General features: G+C 44.8%; 1 protein-coding gene across 1 annotated transcript in view; it reads right to left on the bottom strand.

Moving 5' to 3' along the window:
• Positions 1-21,211, bottom strand: part of ITK (IL2 inducible T cell kinase) — a 56,436-nt gene that overhangs the window by 4,227 nt on the left and 30,998 nt on the right. The window contains exons 7-16 of the mRNA XM_028528071.2: positions 21,024-21,089; positions 18,430-18,484; positions 11,682-11,764; positions 9,750-9,883; positions 9,339-9,413; positions 5,598-5,769; positions 4,984-5,200; positions 3,952-4,016; positions 3,749-3,867; positions 1,393-1,550 (exon numbers count right to left, since the gene is read on the bottom strand). Of these exons, the coding sequence (XP_028383872.1) occupies positions 1,393-1,550; positions 3,749-3,867; positions 3,952-4,016; positions 4,984-5,200; positions 5,598-5,769; positions 9,339-9,413; positions 9,750-9,883; positions 11,682-11,764; positions 18,430-18,484; positions 21,024-21,089 (1,144 nt within the window). The remainder of the gene's footprint in view (positions 1-1,392; positions 1,551-3,748; positions 3,868-3,951; positions 4,017-4,983; positions 5,201-5,597; positions 5,770-9,338; positions 9,414-9,749; positions 9,884-11,681; positions 11,765-18,429; positions 18,485-21,023; positions 21,090-21,211) is intronic.

Here is a 21,211-nt window from a genome sequence, read left to right as displayed (position 1 = left end):
AAAAAGACACAAAGGACTCTTAAACGCATAATGCTAAGTGAAAGAATTCAACCTGAAAAGGCTACTTACTATACGATTCCAACTACATGACATTCTAGAAACGGAAGAACTTGGATAATAAAAAGATCAAGAGTTGCCGGGGATTTGGGGAGAATTGGGGAAGGGATGAATAAATATAGGTGAAGCCTGGTGGATTTAAAGGCAGTAGAACTATTCTGTATGATCTTATAATGGTAGAAACATATTACACTCCTGTGGAAACTGATGGGACCGTACAACATACTACACTGGTGCACAGTGTTAGTCACCGGGGAGGATGACATGTGGGTTCTCCGTACTACGTGTTCACTTTCTTCTGCGTATTTAAAACTTCTAAATAGTAAAGTTTGTTAAGTTAGAAAAAGAGGGGTGGAAATGGGAAGGAGGTGGGGAGGGCTGGGGGGTGGGGTGGGATGGGCGTAAAAGACAGAAAACTGTACTTGAGCAACAATGAAAATAAAATAAAATTAAAAAAAAAGAAAAAAGTGTTAAATGAATGCCAGCTATCATAATTATCCTTGTGAAGTGGATAGATTTGTTTTGTGTCCTTGTTGGTGTGTTTGTTTCTAGTTACAAAAGATCTATGAACTTATATCTATGAACTTACATCTATGAACTCACAAATCAAGCATTACTAAATTCTCTACCAGTAAGAAAGAGGAGGTTTAGGGAATTGTCTAAGATTAATGACTAAGACAGGGCAAAGCTGAGACAAAACCCAATTATTCGATAGTTTTTCAGTTCTACCTCTTTACCCTTCGATGATCTGAATTTGTATTAACTGCCGATTTCAGCAACTTTCAACTTTGGTGGAAACTCACAATTGCCTAGCTCACAAAGGACATCTAAGTCTCATGCTGATGTGGCTCCACACCCAGCCTGCAACCCAAGCGTGGGATAGCTGAGACATCTGGGAGCATGAGGAGTCCTTGGATTCCCTTTCTGAACTGTCGAACGAATACAACGAACTCCACGTCATTTTAACATTTTCACAGCACGAGTGAACTTCTAATCCCCGATTTACACAGCTAACTTCATATTCAATAGTTTTACGATGTTACCTGAATGGTATTTTAATCTCAAAAAAGTTGACATAGCTTCACCCTGTTTTTCTCTCACCATATACTGATGGCTTGTGACAATATATAGCAAATCAATGAGATTTAAGGCCACTGCCAGATCTTTTAGGGATGGGGAACCTCTCTAGCTAATAGACTCTCAAGGTCACTTTCCTGTTAATCTATATCATTCATCCCTGCTGACTCACCCTCTAAAAGGGTTCCTTTCTCCAGGGAAGGGGCAGACCCTGAAGCTGCAGGTGATAATGCAGTGGAAACCACCTCCTCTACTGACCTCTTTCCAGCAGTGGTTCATGATCTGGTAGATGTGCGAGGAGGCCAGGCGGGGCTTGTATAAGCGAAATCCAGTAGTGATGTCTTCCACCACCTCCGAGTTGCTTCGGTTTTCGTATGGGATTTTGCCTTCGCTGAAGACTTCCCACATCAGCACACCTACAAGAAATGGAAAGTGCAGCACAGCTAATGATAATGTTTACAAATAGCAAACAAACAAGTGTACCTCTAGAAAGCACAGACTTCTTGACATTAAGATTCAAGTCCCTACCACCTGGTGGTTATTAGGTCTGTCCTATTTCTAAAGAAGAGAGATTTCCCAACCTTCTCAATGGTGAAGAAGTGTCAAGTTCAGCCCTTTGCTATATCTAAATCAGATGCTACTGCTAAAACTTACAGGGACATCATAAACCCAAATCTCTACACATGATGTAAATAAGTGAAGTGGATGAGGTGTATCGTAGGGACTAGTGAGGACTGCGGAAAACTGAAGATCAAAAGTTCTGCCTCAGTGGGACAGCTGCAACTTGGCTCCAGCAAGGTAGGGCCCCAGGGAATGAGGGCTCAGGATTACCACATTTTCTGATTTGTCAAAAGAAGCCCTATCTTGAGAATTTTAAAATATAAACTCAATTTGATTTAAAAAAATCCTGTGTAGACCAAGCAAAACACATCTGTAGGTTGTCCATTTTTGACAACCCGATTTAATCCCTTTTCTTCTTCTGCCCAAAGTATACCTGTCACACCAAAAACCTTTGAATGTGTGACAAAGGGCAATGGCCTGAGGCAGGCATCGAGCTCTTGGACCACCCAGGATTCTGTTTCTCAGGTTTGTCCCCCTTGTCCCCCTTTCTACTCTGCTTCTATCAGCTGATCTCATCTCTGGACATTCCCGATGACACGTCCTAGGCAGGGATGGACTTCAGCTGACCCCTCTAATTATAAGATGCAGCAGTGAATTCCTGGGTTGACAATCTGTGGCAGGATAAACCCCATTCAGAGTCGGAGGGAGAATGTGCCACAGTGGCCATGGCTGCAAATGTCTCTTGATGGGACATCCGGCAGGGCACAAGCATGATCAGCGGCACTACCCATAGAGAGGGGCCACGCATCAGCCCTACCCTTTCTAGTCACAAGGGGGGAAGGAGCATCTTCTAAGAGTGCTCTAGTGGAATTGTATTTCTTCAAGTTCATTCTGTAGCTTAAATTTGACTAACAAAGTCATCGCTAGGCTTGTTGAACAGGGGAATCATTTTAAGGAACAGTTCAGAAGGACTCGGAATTAGCAAATCACTTGGCTGTTGAAAATGGATGTTCTGAAATGCCGGAGAAGACTTTAAAACTAGTTATTCTCCTAAGAGATTTCACTAGTCAGCTTCTTCCTGGTTTTAACTACCAGTCAGTGCCCTTGGCGAACCTTCCCTTTATACAGAATGGCAAAATCAGACTCCAACTTGTTCCTGCCTGAAGTAGGATCCTTCTTATAATTCAGATCAAAGAGATTGTCTGGTACGTTTTTGTGCATGCTTTAGCTTAGGGTGTCGTGACAACTCCAGAAAGAATATTTAGTACATCCTACCACACCAACATCCTTCCTCTAATTCATGGCCATTTTTACGTATGAGAATTCGAAGTTGCTGTCATGGCCTGCCAACCTTGTCACCTGCCGTTCACCTGCTTCTCGTTGGACATGCCAAGCTTTCCCACCTGCTGGTTCCTGTGTCAGGGACGCAGTTCCCTGGGATCTTTGAACGGAGACAGCTCCCTCTCATCATTCAGATTTCTGCCCAAGAGTCATTTCCTCGGAGAGGCCTTCCCAGGTCACGTAATTTAAAGCAGACTTCTCTCCATCCCAATCCCTTTCTGTCCCGTTACTTTGTTTTATTCATAGCACTTACTTATCACTACCTGAGAAGTTATAGACATGTCGATTAGCTTGTTTATGCGGTCTGCCTCCTCCTAACCTTCAGCTCGGAGAGGAGTCTTCCCTATCCCGTCTTGTGAGCACCTAGATTAGGCCCTGGTATATGGCGGATGCTCTATAACTTGCTGAATGAATGAGCAAACAGTTATTGAGGATTAAGTCTGGGAATATAATATTGGATGAAATTGGTCCTGGCCCTCGAGGAACTCACATTCTGGTCTCCTGACTCCTCCAGCTTCTGGTCTCACAGCCGCCACCACCAGAACCCCGTGTCCTCTCTCATTTTTATCCTCTCCCATTCCAAAGATTTTTAAGTATAAGTACAATAATGAGGACCCCTTCATACGGACTGCCAGTGGAACTCCCTCCCCACCCAGAGTTCAAGGGCGAGTGGACCCAGATCACGTGGGTATGGGGCCAGCACGACACTCACCAAAGGACCACACGTCCGACTTGCTGCTATAGCGACTGAAGGAGAAGACTTCCGGGGAAGCCCACTTCACCGGGAATTTGGTGCCTGTGGAGCTGGTGTATTGATCATCGAGGACAAACCTGGGAGAGAGAATGTCGGAATGTTCTGGGGGCCTGAGCCCCATTCTCGAGGCTCTGCAGGGGCGCACCACCTCCCCGTATTACCTTGTCATCCCAAAGTCCGACACCTTGATGACTTGGTTTTCTCCCACTAAACAATTTCGGGCAGCCTGGAGAAGAGACAGACCAACAAAAGGGTGGATAGTCAATAATTAAGGAGCCTCTCATCATCGCAGTCCTTAGTTTTTCTATGTGCTGTTGTACAAGGGCACTGAGGAGCTTTACAAATGTTAATTAAGCTTCACAATGGCCTGCTGGTAGTTAGCTAGAAATGCCTGCTGGTAGTTAGCTAGAAAGGTGAGTATGAGATCCTTGATCAGGATGAGTAAGGTTGGTCTTTTATCTTCCTTTCTGAGATCCTGATTAGAAGAGAAATTCATGGTGTTGTTTAACCAATGATGTGCTCTAAGCTAATGCAACCTGATGTGATAAAAAATAATGTTCACACTAGGGCTGCTGGGAAGAGACTGTCCCCCATTTGACTAAAATAGGAGTATTTTGAGGTTGTTAATCCTCTTAGGACCGTTTCTCAGTAGGAAGAGTACCCAATGACTATCACAGAATGTGGCACTGGATGTGCCAGAACGTGGTGCAGAATGTGACAATAAAGACTCCAGTGATTCTCAGATTTTAGCATACCAACAGGCAGGACACATTAAAATAAATATTCCTGGGTCCCAACCCCCAGAGATTCTGAGGGGAGCTTTAGGATCACCCCAATGTGACTCTAGCAGCTCTTGCGATAACATTTTGAGAAAAACCGCATGTTTGAAAAGCTTCCTTCACTTGCCAGGAGGCCACAGAGATGTGAAAAGAGGCCGTTGGTTTCATTTTTGGAGAATGCAGACTGAATCTCATAGGGTTCAAGTCAGAGGCGGGGCTGAGACCTGAGACCTCGGGCCTCATGAAACATGTTCCCACTAGGGCATCCCAAAGAGGGTAGAGGAAGAGGAGGTTGGGAGGGAAAGGCGGACGGTCTGTGACTTGTCACTGACTAACGCATTTCCCGTCTCGGGAGCTCTACATTCAGGGCCCCTGTCTCCTGGGCCTGCGGGCGGCTGCCCGGCACATGCTCACCAGGTCTCTGTGGATGACGCATGCCTCTTCCAGGTAGGCCATGCCCTCACACACGTCCAGGCACATGCCCAGCAGGGTCTCTGCCGCAAAGAGCCCCCGCTGGTTGCGCAGGTAATCCGACAGGCAGCCGTGCTCCATGAACTCAAACACGAGGCAGATGGGGGCCTGCTCCAGGCACACCCCATACAGCTGGACCAGTTTGGGGTGAGAGAGTTTCCTGGAGGAAAAAGTCAGGGGTGTGATGGTCCAAACTCAGTCTCCGCAAAACGCACCCCCGCCAAACAAAAACAAAAGCGCGTCATTGGAGCCTAGACCGGAAGGATGACAGGGAGCCAGCTGGTTTGTGTGACGATGAATGGAGGCCAGTGTGGGTGGTGTATTGTGAACCGGAGGAGAGATGGGTAGGAGATAAGATTCATGAGTGGGCGGGGCCAGGCCATGACAGGCCTGGCAGACCACAGGGAGAGGGTGGTTTCATTCTCTGTGCCGGAGGAAGCCCTTGCTGGATTTGAACAGGGAGCTGGCACAACGCAGCATCAGAGTGCTGTGTAAAGAGCACAACACAGAACGGGCTCCCCAGGGCATCTGTGCATGCTCGTGTTCGCACCACTCACATCATGACTTCAGCCTCCTCTATGAAGTCCTCTTCTGACATAGCTCCTTCCTGAATGGTTTTGATGGCCACCTTGTCCTTGTTGAGCCAGTAGCCAAGATGCACCAATCCGAACTGCCCGCTGCCAATCTCTTGCACAAAAGTGAGCTCGGAGGGGTGGATCACCCATTGCCCTGGAGGAGACAGAGGGTTTGCCAGGGTTGGTAAGCAATGCACATGAGGGATAGGGCTACCAGGAGATTGTACAGCCCTGCACAGAATGTTAGCCTATCGTCAGTATAACCCCCAAATGGCAAATGTTGTAAGTCCTACATCTAGAACTATCCCAGATAGATAAAATTATTATCTTTTTTCCAAATAACAACATAGGATATGTATTTAAAACCATGAAAAATGTATGTGGGAGAAATTACCCGGAAAGAGGGAGGAGAATAGCATTAAACAAGATATTAAAGAAAGTAAATGAAAACGTTCTTATAAGATCCCAACCATTTTCTCTACCTGGTTGAAAATGTATTATTGTTGTTTTTCACGCAGAGCAAATTCCATTTAAGCCGATTGTGCATTCATTCATTTAACCATCAAGAGCACCCACTATGTACACAGCACTCTGCTAGGCCTTAGCAGGGGTGGGGGCTGAGGAATTGGATTTAAAAGGACTGGGAGACAGGGGCCAGCCAGTACAGTGTCTGACGCATGGTAGGGTCTCAGTAAATGTTCAATAAACAAATAAAAGGGATCTGAGTCTCAATTTCCACAATGATACAGATGAGTGGGATTATAACTAATCTCTGACATCCCATCCAGCATGAATACATTGGGATTTTACAGTTATTAGAATAACTTTATTTTCATAAAGAGACTAAAGAGGCGTGTGCCTATCCTGACACTTGGTCTAGAATCACAGACAGTTTGATGTCTACCTCTGAAGCAGAGACTCAACAGAGAACAGTGCTGAGTACCTACTGTGTATCGGATATGACGCTCGTTAGGAATGGGAACTTGTAGTAAAGAATTACCATCTAACCACCTGGGTCAAAATCACCTTGGGCACTTGTTTAAAATGCAGGCTCCAGGGCCCCTCTATCAGGGAACATTTTGGTAAGTGTTGGGGAGGGTCCAGCAGTCAACATTTTTTTAAATATATTTTATTGATTATGCTATTACAGTTGTCCTATTTTTCCCCCTTTATTCCCTTTTGCCTTGCACCCCCCTCCCACCCTCATTCCCCCCCGCCCCTTAGTTCATGTCCATGGGTCATACATATAAGTTCTTTGGCTTCTACATTTCCTATACTATTCTTAACCTCCCCCTGTCTATTTTGTACCTATCATTTATACTTCCTATTCCCTGTACCTTTTCCCCCATTCTCCCTCCTCTACCTCCCCGCTGATAACCCTCCATGTGATCTCCATTTCTGTGATTCTGTTCTTCTTTTACTTGTTTGCTTAGTATGTTTTTGTTTTTTTAGGTTCAGTTGTTGATAGTTGTGAGTTTGTTGTCATTTTGCTGTTCATATTTTTGATCATCTTCTTTTTCTTAGATAAATCCCTTTAACATTTCACATAATAAAGGCTTGGTGATGAATAACTCTTTTAACTTGACCTTATCTGGGAAGCACTTTATCTGCCTTTCCATTCTAAAGAATAGCTTTGCTGGATAGAGCAGTCTTGGATGTAGGTCCTTGCCTTTCATGACTTAGAATACTTCTTTCCAGCCTCTTCTTACCTGCAAGATTTCTTTTGAGAAATCAGCTAATAGTCTAATGGGAACTCTGTAGGTAACTTCTCCTTTTCTCTTGCTGCTTTTAATATTCTTTCCTTATCTTTAATTTGGATAGGGTAATTATGATGTGCCGCGGTGTGTGCTTCCTTGGGTCCAACTTCTTTGGGACTTTCTGGGCTTCCTGGACTTCCTAGAAGTCTATATTTCCTTTCCCAGATTGGAGAAGTTCTCCTTCATTATTTGTTCAAATAAGTTTTCAATTTGTTGCTCTTCCTCTTCTCTTTCTGACACCCCTATGATTTGGTTGTTGGAACATTTAAAGTTGTTCCAGAGGTTCCTAAGCCTCTCTTCATTTTTTTGAATTCTTGTTTCTTCATTCTGTTCTGGTTGAATGTTTATTTCTTCCTTCTGGTCCAAACTGTTGATTTGAGTCCCAGTTTCCTTCCCATCACTGTTGGTTCCCTGTACATTTTCCTTTATTTCACTTTTCATAGCCTTCACTTTTTCCTCTATTTTGTGACCATACTCAATCAATTCTATGAGCATCCTGATTACCAGTGTTTTGAGCTGCGCATCTGATAGGTTGGCTATCTCTTCATCGCTTAGTTCTGTTTTTGGAGCTTTGATCTGTTCTTTCATTTGGGCCATTTTTTTTTGTCCCGTTCTGTAGTGAGGGGCAGAGCCTTAGGTGTTCACCAGGGTGGGGCAACCCACAGTGCTGCGTTGTGACACCGTAGGTGGGAGAGGGGTCCAAGAGAAAACAATGCCACTTGTTCTGCTCTCTGGTGATTTTCAGTCACTTCCCTGCTACCCCCAAGCAAATTGGGCCCTTCTGGTGCTGACTCCCGGGTGGGTGGGCCTGTGTACATTCTAGGACCCTGTGGGTCTTTCCAGTAACTCTCCTGTGAGGCTGGGAGTTTCTCCCACTGCTGTCTCAACTCCCACAGCTTTTTTCATTCAGAGGTTTTGAGGCATTATTTCCCCATGCTGGAACCCTGGGTTGTGAGGCCTGTCTCACTCCCCAGTGGTTCCTCCAGGTTTGTCTGCACAAGAATGTGGGACCACCCAGTCCGCCAGCCAGCCACCACCTAGCCACAAGTCCTCTCCGCCCAGGCTGCCCATCTCCACCCCTCCTACTGGTCTGGGTGAGTATTTCTTCTTTAACTCCTTTGTTGTCAAACTTCAATACAGTTTGATTTTCTGTCAGTTCTGGTTTGTTTGTTTGTTTGTTTGTTTTTTAAATTGTTGTCCTTCTTTTGTTTGTGTGAGGAGGCACAAACAAAAGATAGGTAGGTATCTTTTGTATCTACCTATACCTCCATCTTGGCCGGAAGTCCCAGGAGTGAGCATTTTGAATAAGCATCCCACATGACTCGGATGCACATTGAGGTGTGAGAACAGCCAATGGGGGAGATACCAAATGAAAGTTACAACCAGCGCAGTTTGGACAAGGGGATGCCAACTCATTGCCTTTGAGTTCCAGGTGGATATCACAAGTGGCTGAAGCAGTCCCTCAGGACAAGAGGGAATAGTAGGGCCTGTGGCACAGGAGTTTCATGCCCTTCCTAATGGTGTTCAAAAAAATTTTCACACTGTGCAAAGAAACACTTACAGATGCTGCCAGCTTACAGCCCTTGCAACGAACCCATACCTGACAAACTAGACAATGCAAACTTCTAGAAAAAAGGGTGAGGACATAGTACTAAGGCATTGTTCCCTAGTATTTTTCCAGTAGCATTTAGTAGAGTGCTCCGTACAAAGTAGATACTCAATAAACACTTCACTGATGAACTCTTAACTAAAACCAGTGGACATTGATTTGGCCAAGATAAATGTTGTCCTATAGATAACTCTTACTCACACACACCATCTCCACATACACAGTGCACCTGTTCCCATGGTCATTTTAGGTCTGGGGAAGAGTTAGGTTCACGGAAAGTCCATCCAGATTTGCCCCAGACCTCAAGGGATGTGGGTTTTAGTGCAAATGTCTAACATTCCTGAATGCGCTGCTCACCGTATCTCAGCCCTGCTGTGACCGGGGCTTTCTGCCTCCAGGAGCAAACCGGGTAGCGAAGCCGAGAGACCAGGCCTGGATCAATTCAAAAACAAAAGGCTGTGGTTAGAGCCTCATGGTGCTCACCGTCCTAGATAAACCACCAGGAAGAAATAAAGCCCAAAGCCCAATCACTGATCTTACACCTTCAGAGAACACTCAGAAACACAGGTGGTGAAATCCCACTCTTCCAACAGCAGAATTTGCTAATGGAAAATGCGTACTATAATCCAATACTCGGCATCCTTTTCTATTTGTATATTTAATTATTACTTAAGGTCAGCTTATCTGCCATAAAGACACCAGGCTAGGGCTTGTCACTTCTCTCCAAGCTCCTGTGTGAGGGTCCCCACCTTGTCCTTTAGCACTCACCTCCTCCGTTGTGCTGGTGATAATTGATGAGGAGAGGGATGGAGTCGAACACATACTTCTCGGCCACGTAGTATCGCTTGGGGTTGTCATTTGTTTCTTTGATGTGATAGTGCTTTATACAGGGGTTGTTCTCACTTAAACACATAAAACATAAATGCGGTGATTAAGAATCAGCGTTTAGACACAAAAACATCGACTAGTATCGGATTCCTACTAGCTTGGCTTTTTACCCTCCCAAGGACGACAGATATGCTTCAACCTGTGCCCATGTGGACAGGTTGCCCTGGGTGCTGTGTGCAGGACTCGGGAGCTGTGTGGGGACCCGAGTAGAGTCAGTGCCGTGATGTTGCTTCCACAGCCACGAAATGGGGAGTGGTCCCATACGGGCTGCGTGTTTGCCTTCCCTGCTCTGTGAGTCTCACTAATAATCAGCGTATATTAAGGAAACAACCGAGGCCCCTCTGCACTAATTTGATGTGTACAGCAGAGTTAACACGGCAGCCCTGACTGCTGTCCTTAGACAGGCCTGCTTGCCAGGCAGGCCCCGTGGCCGGTGTCTGAGAACCTGGGGTCGGGGAGGATTCTCACCACACTCTAACTAACGTGGGTGGTTGCCCGGGCCTACATTGTTTGTATAGACAATGTGGTTCTGCCCACTGCTGGCTTTTCTTCTGGGAGCCCGGAATTTTGCTCTGCGTTGGGCAGAGGCTGCCTATGTGGCCAGCCCCCGCGGAAACCTTGGGCACCGAGTCTCCCATGAGCTCCCTCGGTAGGCGCCTCTCTAGCCCTGTCATCACAACTGGCTGCTGGAGGAATCCAGCTTGTCCCGTGTGACCCTGCTAAGAGAGGACTCTTGGAACCTTGTGTGTGCTTTTCTCTGGATTTTGCCCCACGAGCCTTTTTACTTTGCTGACTTTGCTTTGATTCCTTCCCCTGTGATAAATCTTAGCCTTGAGTATAACTGTATGCCGAATCCTGTGAGTCTTCCCAGTGAGTCACCAAGCCTGGGGGTGATCTTGAGGACCCCACACAGCTTTAGTTCTCGCTTCTCCGTCCTGTCTTCTGGAGTGGCAGGTCACTCTCATCGCTGTGATGTGCACGGCACACTCCCATCCCCCAGCAGCACCCTTCCCCTCCGTCACCTCTCTCAGCCCCGGCTCTTGCTCTGAGTCTCGTTCACATCCTCCGTCCTCCCAAGGACGCTTAATGGTTACTTTTCTCTCTCCTCTTAATTCTTCCTTCACTTTGGTCACTGACAAAGGTCTTATTCTTCCTTATTTTCTAATTAGAAGAGAATTTGACATCGTTTTATGGTCCTGAGAGGGGCGAACGTGCAGTGAGGGCCTTGTCGGCAGCCGGAGGAAGCATGAAGGGGCTGGACCAGTGCATCTCCACTGCCTCAGACAGGTACCAGCCGTTCTTTGAGCCTCAGTTTCTTGTTTGTGAAAGAAGCATAGTAACGCCTGCCTTCAGGGCGTATTAGGATCGGAAATGGTCTGTGAAGTTCTGGCACATAGGAAGGACTCAGTAAATGGTAGGTAGGTAGCTTTATTAGCAGAGCCAGAACTGGAATTCCTATCTTCTCACTGCCTTTTTATTACTCAGAAGTACCTTTTTATTATTCTGTGTAATTAATTCTAAGCTCATCAAATACAGAGCCAGGTACTTTAGCTCCTTACAGCTCTGTGCTGGGGGGTGCTAACCGGGAAAAGAACCTGGCCTCCGGTCCCAGCTCTGTCATTTGCCAGCTGAGGGACCACAGTTATATCCTCTGTCTCTCTGGCCTTGACACTCTTGGTGGGATCAGGGAAAGCACACCATCCCCAGTGACCCCTCGACCTCCTGCTCTGCCTGACGTTGCTGTGTATGCCTCCTTCCCTGCCCCCTTCAGGACTGTCTCGCCCCACGCTGACAAGCCAGTTAGCACCATACCTTACGATGGCCTTGGTGAACACAGACAAGGTGTATGTTCCTGGAGTCCTGGAGTCTCGTACCATGAAGGCTCCTTCTTTGCCCTGGAATGGTTAGAAAGAATGGAAGCTTAGTGACCCCAGAAAACCAGGCTCATGTACCCAGCTCCTGAACTTTATTGCTTGTGAACAGGGGGAATTCTGTAGGCCAGTTTGGTACAGAGCAGGCTTTCAGCAATAGTAGCCACCAGTTTGCATATTCACTCAATAGATATCGCTCAGGCTCTCACCATGGGCCAGAGAGTGTTCCGGTGGTGACAGAAGTAGTAATGAAGACAAACAGACACAAGCTCTGCCCTCTTGGAGCTCACCATGTACCAGATTCATGACAGATATTGTCCCACTTTCACCAGGACACTGCAGTCTAGATGTCTCTATCTGCCATTCCTGATGAGAATACTGAGTGCCAGAGAGCTGAAGTGACTTTCTCCTGACCCACAACCATTAAGTGGGTGACCTGGAATTTGAACCTTGAACTTGGCCTGTAAGCAAAGTGATGCTCGTTCTACTACTCCGTGTTGCCTCCCTTCAACAAATGTTAGAAGTCACATCTCCATTCCCCTACAGGGGCATAAGCTTTCTGTTCTGGAAGCTCCATCAGTTTTTCAATGAAAAAATATTTGTAGGCCCTTTTCAAAGTCAGTGCTGACTTTGCTGTAGGGCAAAAGGAGAAAAACATGAAGCTCCTGGTTGCACGGGAGAAGTGGAGAGAAGAGAAAGACCCAGATATGCACCCCTCATCCCCTCTGACAATTTTGCTAGCACTGATAAAATCAGTATAAGCAAATGAATATACCAGTTTACTCATTCCTGGTGGGAACTTTAAAATCTTAATTCTGTTTTGAGTCCTTCCTTTCTAATGCTCTGATCCCACCCAGCAGTAAATCTCTGTTGGTAATATTTGCAAAACCTATTAGTTGATTTATTGAATGTAGACACGGCGCGGTCCTTCTGTCAAGGCCAGCGGAGCCAGAAGCCTTGTGTGGTGGGCCCACACGTGTAGCAGGTGGAGCAGAGTACATGCACTTCCGAGCAACACTGGCCCCTCCACTCACCCAGCCCCAAAGGTGGGTTGTCTACACATACAAATAATACCCACAGATGGCCATGCTGATTGTTTGAATCCTAGAATCTTGGGATTAGAGAGGGCCATAGAGAGGTTCTCTAGTCCAGGCTTATCGCAACCTCAGCACCGTTGACATTTGGGGCCCCGTAATTCTGTGTGGTAGGAGGTTTTGCAGGAGGTTTAGCACCATCCCTGGTCTGTAACAGCTGGGTGACAGGCATGAGTGAGTGTTCCCTGGTGGACAAAATCGCCTCTGGTCGAGAACGACTGATCCGGCCTCACTACCTAAACCCCTGTGTCCCAAACATGGCTGATGATCACATTTACCCGGGCAAAACAAAATAGCGACAGCAAGCAGCTGACCACGCTCCACCCCATATCCATGCACCAGACTCTCCAAGACCGGGGCTCTTGATGCCTGAACTTTTCAAAAGCTGGCCACGTGATCCCTACAGACATTCAAGTTTGATCTTCACCGACTCAGCTAAACACGCAGCTCTTCTTTATAACAGTCCTGATGAGTGGTCTCTGTCTCACAAAACAGCACTCATAGTAAGGAAGCTTACCTTGCACACACACATACCTGCTTCCTCTAACTTGGCCCTGAACCTGCAGGATGTGTGTGTGTGTGTGTGTGTGTGTGACTGTGTGCGTGTGGGAGGGTGGGGATGACTGGCCCTTACAATATTGTTCATTCTTGCCAAACATAGTTTACCACATAAACTTTGTGAAACTCCCCAAACTCTTATCTCTGCTGGGAGTTTCAAAAGTCTCTTTTGAAATTTGAGAGGGGAGCTGGAGAGTGGGGGAATTGGATGAAGGAAGTCAAAAGGCACAAACTTAAGGTGACAAGACAAAGAAGTCACGGGGATATAATGGACAGCATGGTGACTGCAGTTAATGATACTGAATTGTGTATTTGACAGTGTCTGTGGTGTATTAGAAAGTTGCCGAGAGTAGATCTGAAAAGTTATGAGAAGAAAATCTTGTAACTATGTGTGGTGATGGTTGTTAAGTAATTGTGGCGATCAGTTTGCAATTTACACATCTATCAAATCTTCGTGTCATGCCCCTTAAGTTTCTACATTGTTAGGTGTCAATTTTATCTCTCACTATGTTTGTAATGTTCATCCACGCATTACATATAGCATAGATTGTCTCCAAAATTTCTCCTTTTGCCAAATACTGAAGCTTTTGCTCTCGTCTCATTGAAATATGTTGGGTTAAACTCAAGGCAGGAAGAGGTGACTCTATCTGTGTATGTAACTTATTCTAAAGGGGAAGAAACGTACATCAAAAAAAAAAAAAAAAAGACCAGAAAGTTACCAACTGTCTTGTGAAGAGAGAAGTGGGAACACCTCTTCTATTTGATCAAGAACATTTTCTGTTGGTATTCTTTCAAAGAAGCCATTTACTTTTTGGACAAAAATTGGACATCACAGCGGGGTTCCACTGTTAACAAGAACGACCCACAGACGTGAGACGAAGGAAGGAGAGGGGAGGCTTGCAGTCGGCTCCTCCGAGCACAGGAGGAGGTTCCGAGCTCTCCCTCCGTGGTGGTTGCCCTAGGCAGCAGTCAGTGATGGTGACAGGAAACTGCTTTGGGGCTGAGGTGGCCTCGAGTACTGAAGGAAATGAGGCATCCAGCACATGCTATACCACCTACTTCCTGAAAAGGGCTCAGAGGAAGTCACAGCCGCCAAGACCACGGGGGCCTGACAGGTCTGTGCTCACATCACCACCACACCAGAGGCACTAACCAGGCAATGCAGCCCGGGGCAGGCGGGGTGGGGAGCCTCGCTCCCATGGGAGTCCCATGGGATTTTCAAGGTCTCCATATACCTTTTACACTTTATCTGGAAAAAATAAGTAAACAGGTAAGAAGAGAAAAAAATCTTTCCAAGGAGGTGAAATGCATGAATAAGAAATACAGGGATGGGAGAATAGGACTTAACTCCGATATCCTCTTGTGAACTGTGTGTACACATCCATGCATGTGTCTGTAAGAAGCACCCCTGTGCTGGTTTAAAGGGAATTGTTATTCTAATGGTCTATAGTTCTGTGAATTCTAGATGTTTCCTGATTACATGTATGAGCTTCAGTTTTCTTGGCTGTAAAGTGATCTTTGTAAGATTGCTGGGAGAATTAGTGTAAGGTGCTGAGAACAGTTCCTGGAATATGATACCCACACAAGGATTATTGGCACCATCATGGCCATTATCACCACGTGCTATGAGTCACCATCTGTTGGATGTATTAATTCATGCTTTCATATGAGACAGGTTGACTGGGTTAGAATGGTCTTTCTTTCTTTCTGTCCATATGATTTGAAGGTGACCTTACAGAAGATAATCTCGACACATAGGTTAGGTTATTGCAAAAAAAGATGGAGGGATAATTCACAGTCTCGTCATGCCACGTTATAGTCTAAAAGGGTCTGACACATAAGCACTCTTTATTCCAGAGCTGGTTCTTTTCTTCTCTTGAAACATACCCATTCATAAGTCAATATTGCATCTTTAATGACAACTTAGAAGCATGGAAATAAGATAATCAATGTGCAAGATGAAGCTCCTGCCCGAAATTCAGGCCACCCAGCATGTGATGCTGGAAGGCACAGAGGGCCTGCTTGCAAAGAGTTTACCCTCTGCAAAATGGGTTTAGACGGGAGACCAACTCCCGAGGCCCAAGGCGGAGTGAGAACAGTGCCACTGGAGAAGTAACAGCATTGTACCACATGGAGTCAAAGGGAGAGGAAAAGCACGTGCAGCTTCTTGGAGGAGGTGTTATCTGAGGACTTGGTAGGACACCATACGAAATGCTTTTCTGTGGTTCCCAAGCTGGGGCAGGTCCCAGCATCACCTGATGCCACCTCCGGAGGTTCTGATTGGTGAGGGCTGGAGAATTAGAATTTATATTTTTAAAAAACTCCCCCAATAATGCTCACCATCAGCCAGGTTCTCCTTAAGCACAGGTGTTAATTTAAAACCACTTATTAAGCATTTGATGTACTTGTCATAGGCACAGTTTTGGGTTCCTAGGTATAGCAGGTACATGATAAAGGGTTTCTGTCAAAATGGAGAAAAGTGTACAGGGCAGTACCTCAGGAGATTTTGTTAATAAAAATGAAATAAATCTATTATCGGTTCATTGCCATGAGTCAATCCATGTCTTAATGGTCCTATACTTGTTAGATAAGGAGACACCAATGAAACAATTCAGCTGTTGTTTTAAACAACATGTTACACGGGGACCCACTGAAGTTTGCCCTTGCATTACCTTAGGAGGCAAAGAGGATTTGGTCGAGTAGTTCAGAGTGTTAGTAAGGAGGAATGTGTCAACCATCAGGGACATTGGAATGTATATATTTAAGTCCCTTCAAGGAACTGTATTGTGGGCTCTTATAAGTGCACATGGGCAACACTTCATGAACCAAGGAGTGATTGAAAATAATAAAACCTCACTTGTTTAAACTTAGTGTAATCCAGGTGTTTAAATAATTTTGCATTCCTCTCAACTGGTCATTTTTTATTATATGATCCAGTCACAGAGGTTGGGGGAACTAGGTGCGGAGCTGGGTACACGTGCAACTCAAGTTTGACTGGAAAAAAAAAATACAGATTCCCAGAAACTCAGCATGGAGATCCTGATCGGTTTGTCTGGGGTGGGCCCTGGGAATCTGCATTCTAAAAAGTTTCCCAGTGGTTCTATGGAGAACCACAGGAAAAGAGGAAACGCTAAGTCAGCGCGGAACCAAGCGGGCACCAGAGTCCAGGCATGACTCAGCTCCATTCCTCTTTTCCACGAAGTCGGTCCAACTCCGCTAGCATCTTCCCTGAACTCACAGGCCACTGAAGCCTGCCTCATGTGCTCCCAGTTTGCCTTAGATTATCCTCTCAGCCTTTCTGCAGAGTTTGTTTTGTTTCCCAATAGAGTCTAAAGCTCACTGAGGTCAAAGATCCTGTCTCAAGCACGCCTGAGTCCTTAGTCCTGTGCTCAGCAAAAGGGTAAGTTCCCCGAGTTTATACTGAAAAGTCCTTATAAAGGAAATGGTGCAAATGTACCGTCACTGAGACAAGCAATAAGTGAGACAGCGGACATAACAGGCAGCCTGTGCTCATAGGCACCGGTAGGCGCGCAGTCTTTCGGAGAATCCACAAACAGCTAGGCTTGCCCTCCTCCATGAAGACCTGTTGCCCAAGGGCAACACATCTTTCCTGTTCTTTGTTAGCTGCCTGCTGTTAGCAACTTCCCCAAAGAGGAAAAATAAGGTTCCCTGCTCCCGAATAGGACTGTGGATTTTCCTCCTCCCCTCCCATTTTCCTCTTACAGATGTCATATTTTTTTTACCTCTGATAGAAGGAATCAATCTATTAGTTTTTCTTGTGCAAAGGTAAATAGATATTAATAATGAACTCTCTGTCTTTAAATTATTCCTTGAGAATATTCATCACCCCTTCCCATCACAGCCTTTCATGTCCTTCCTGACTTCTTCCCAGGTTTCCTTCTCCAAGGCTCACTCCTGACCACCGTCCAAAATCATGGATGGCAGGGATGGCCCACCGGCCGGTTTGCCGGGGCCTGGCACGGGGGCGGGGGTGCTCCTGGGACACAGGAGTCTCCGTGTTAACAGTGGAACCATCCCAGGCAAGCCGGGATGAGTTGGCCACTCCAGCTTCATCCCACCAGGAGACATTTGCAGTTTAAGATTCTTAAAGATAGGAAATACTTTCAAATCATAACTGGAGGATGGTACACAGGGAAGTGACAGGGACAGTGTTGACTATTGGCACAAGGAGACCAATGCCTTCGGGAACTCCTACCGACTGTTTATAAGTCTCCCTGGTAAGGCTAGTGTTGGGCCCTGGCCGCCGGTATCATCTGAATATTAGACTCGGCTGGAGAGATTTTTATCTAATTTACTCATGCCTGGATCCTTCCAATCCTGGAGAGACTGACTTAATGAATCTGGAGATTGGCCTGGGCATTGGTTTTAAAAATGTGTCCCAGGTGCTTCTAATGTGCAGAGCCACTCCTCTAGGCATATATGCTGATAAACTAATTGATTTAGTCCAATGCTCACCTCCCTCTCACTGAGAAACTGAGGCCCAGAAGAAAGATGAGACACCCCCAAAGTCACACACTGAGCTAGTGACAGAGCAGGGGTCAGGACCCAGTACTTTTCCCACCATGCTTTCTCTCTTCTCATGCCTCTGTCCCTTAATCTTGATGCCCCCGGTAGGATCAGGGCTGCCACTCACACTGCATGGCTCTGGAGAACTGTTGCATTAAAAAACGAGTTAAAACTGTGGTGTATTTCCTCTGCGCCCACGGCCCCAGCAGGCAGAAGCTGAGTCACAGCCTCCCTTCCCCCAGACAGAGAAGCAGGTGGCTAGGGCAGCTCCACGGCTCCCTGGTGACAGCCTTCACAGCTGAGACACCGTCACACCTGCGGCTACAGCTGCCAGCCAAGGCCAAGGCCTCAGACCCTTCCCAGAGCCCTCATCCTGTTGCGTGCTTGTCCTGTAAATCCCCAGAATATTTTTACCAGACCTGAAAACCACTGTTAATCCAATATATTGATTCACGCATTGGCATAAACCACAGCATGGCTGAAAAACAACAGCACAATGTAGAGACTTACTGTGTCCAAAAGAAGTTTCTCAGCTTTGTCTCGGCTGATACTCTTATTGTACCACCTGAAAGAAAAAAAAAGTCATATGTCCATTTAAACATTTTTGTGTGTGTGATTTACTTATGAAAGATAATTAATGCCAGAAATCCCTTGGGGGGGAATATGCTTTTTTTATTTGCCCCAGGCTCTACCATTCCCTATTGTTTATAAGCAGTTGGAAATTTGGGTTTGTCTCCTCTATCACATCTAATGAAATACAAAAACAAACAAAATTTCCCAGCCTGATGAGCATTTGAAATAAATGCCTATTTTTTTTTCTAAAGGCATTGACTATAAAGGAAGAAAAAGAATTCTATTTAAGTACTGCAGCTCAAAGATTCTTGGAACTGTTGACTCTTTTAGCTGAGGGCAGGGGCTACTCACATACTTCATCAAAACGAATCTCAGGTTGAGAGACTCTTCAGAAGATAAATGATAGCTTTTCACTATGGAATGTTTTCAAATCTCAGTACCAAATAACTTGACCATATTTGAACTAATAGGGACTCACATGAGTTTATAGAAGTCCTCATAGCTAGTATTCTTCAACCGTAGTTTCATATATTTGGTAATGATTTAAAAATTATTTTTTCCTGGTTGGTGTAGCTCAGTGGATTGAGCATGGGACTGCAAACCAAAGGGTCATGGTTCGATTACCAGTCAGGGCACATGCCTGGGTCGCAGGCCAGGTCCCCAGTGGGGGCCATGTGAGAGGCAACCACACATGATGTTTCTCTCCCTCTCTCCCCTACCCCTCTCTCTAAAACTAAATAAATAAATTCTTTTAAAAAGTTATTTTTAAATAATTTCAAATGTATAGAAAAATTGTAAGATACTAAAACAGAATTCCCATATACACTTTACTCAGGTAAACCAATCACTTACATTTACTTTATGATTTTCTCTAGATAAATAAATATATATATTTTTATGAACCATTTGAAATTAGACTTTTATTTCTAAGGACTTCACTATGTACTTTGAAGAATATAACCATAATACAATGATCCAAATACAGAAAATTTAACATTGATGCAATACTATTATTTAATTTAAGACCTTGTTCAACTTTCATCAATTGTCCCAATAATATTATAACTATATATATTTTTAATGATTCGAGATCCAATCCAGGATTACTAGGGCATTTAGTTACCATGTCTCTTTAGTCTCCTTTAACATGGACCAATTTCCCAGTTGTTCTTATATTCCATGATATTCACATGTTTGAGAGCGCAGGCCAATTATTTTATGAAACACCCCTCACTTTGGACTTGTCTCCCATTTCCTCACGACTGAGATTTCCTGAGACTATACACATTTGGGCAGGAATTTCATGAAAGTGATGTCATGTCCTCCATGCATCACATCAGGAGACACACAGTGTCTGTCTGTTGCATTATTGGTCATTGGGTTAAGATGCGATCTCCCAGGTATTTCCATTTTCTTATTAATAAGTGATTGACCAGAAGATACTTTGAGACCATGTAAATATCAAATGTTCACCCCCTAGTTGTGATATACATTGACAGACTCTTGCCTAAATCAGTTGATACTTTGAGTTACAAAATACTGATTTTTTAAACTTTATCATTCCTCCTACATTTTTTAGTTGAAATTCTATTTTAAGAAAGAACTTTCTCTTCTCATTCATTTATTTTTCTTCTTATTCACTTACCTATCAAGCTATCTATTTCTTGAGGATTCTTATTTTATTCAATGGATTGTAGTCCATTGAATAATTATGATCACTTATTCTAATACTCAAATCATCCCAGATTTGGTGAGAAGGAAGATATTAAGGCTGAATTCTGTGCTTGTTTGACATGCCAACATCATTGTAAAAGTTGGTGGGTACCTTCTTTACTTTTTGGTGCAATTAGATGTTCCAAATTCATCTTGTTTTTCCCCCACCACGCCTCTGAATCCCCAAACCATTTCTCCAAGAACTCCTGATCTTTATAGTGGGAAGTGTCGCTTAGAAACCAACATCCGGGTATACACACGGCTACTGGGCTGTTATTGCTTCCGGGTCTTTCAGCAGCTAACCTAGGAAATCTGTATACATGGTGAGTACTCTGTATACTACGATTTTATTTTATTAAACTTTAAGTAGTTCCATTAAAATTATATCTGCGTAAACGCTTCTAAATGGTAGCTTGAAATAAACAACACAAACTAGCAGATATTTAATACCTATTTGTCTGCTGTTTTGGAATTGGACACACTAACCCATGTTTAAGTCCGTTTGTGTTCGATCCAGTGTTCATGGTATTTTTTTTCCTTCTCATTTAGGATCAACATTCCCGGGGTTCCCAGAGGAACCTTTCCCTTTACTACAATCTGCACAGGTACCTGAGAAACATCCTCTTGATAAAAGGGCAGGTAAGTACACATACCCTCCCCCTCCTCCTATTTGAAGTGCTCCTTTACCGTTATTTAGGGATCAGAGTATGGGGGGAAGAGAAAGTGCCTGGTAGTGTTATAATCAACCAGTATTTTATTTCTAATCTAAGGAGGGCTCCTTAGTACCATATTTTTATAAAATAAATATAATATCTTACTCATAGGTTTCCAGGTTATTTGCAGACTTTTCCACCAGATAGCTGCTGGGCACATATCCTTCATGCCTGTTAGAAGGGAAGTCATTGTTTAGACTAATATAGGACACATTTTCACATCTCCGTTTTATAAGTTTAGATTACCGAAGTCACTTATAGATGAGAGAACCTCACGTTATTTGTCATTCCTG

Source organism: Phyllostomus discolor, chromosome 13 (genome assembly GCF_004126475.2).
Source record: "Phyllostomus discolor isolate MPI-MPIP mPhyDis1 chromosome 13, mPhyDis1.pri.v3, whole genome shotgun sequence".
NCBI lineage: Eukaryota > Metazoa > Chordata > Mammalia > Chiroptera > Phyllostomidae > Phyllostomus > Phyllostomus discolor.
This window is presented reverse-complemented; position numbering and strand designations above follow the sequence as displayed.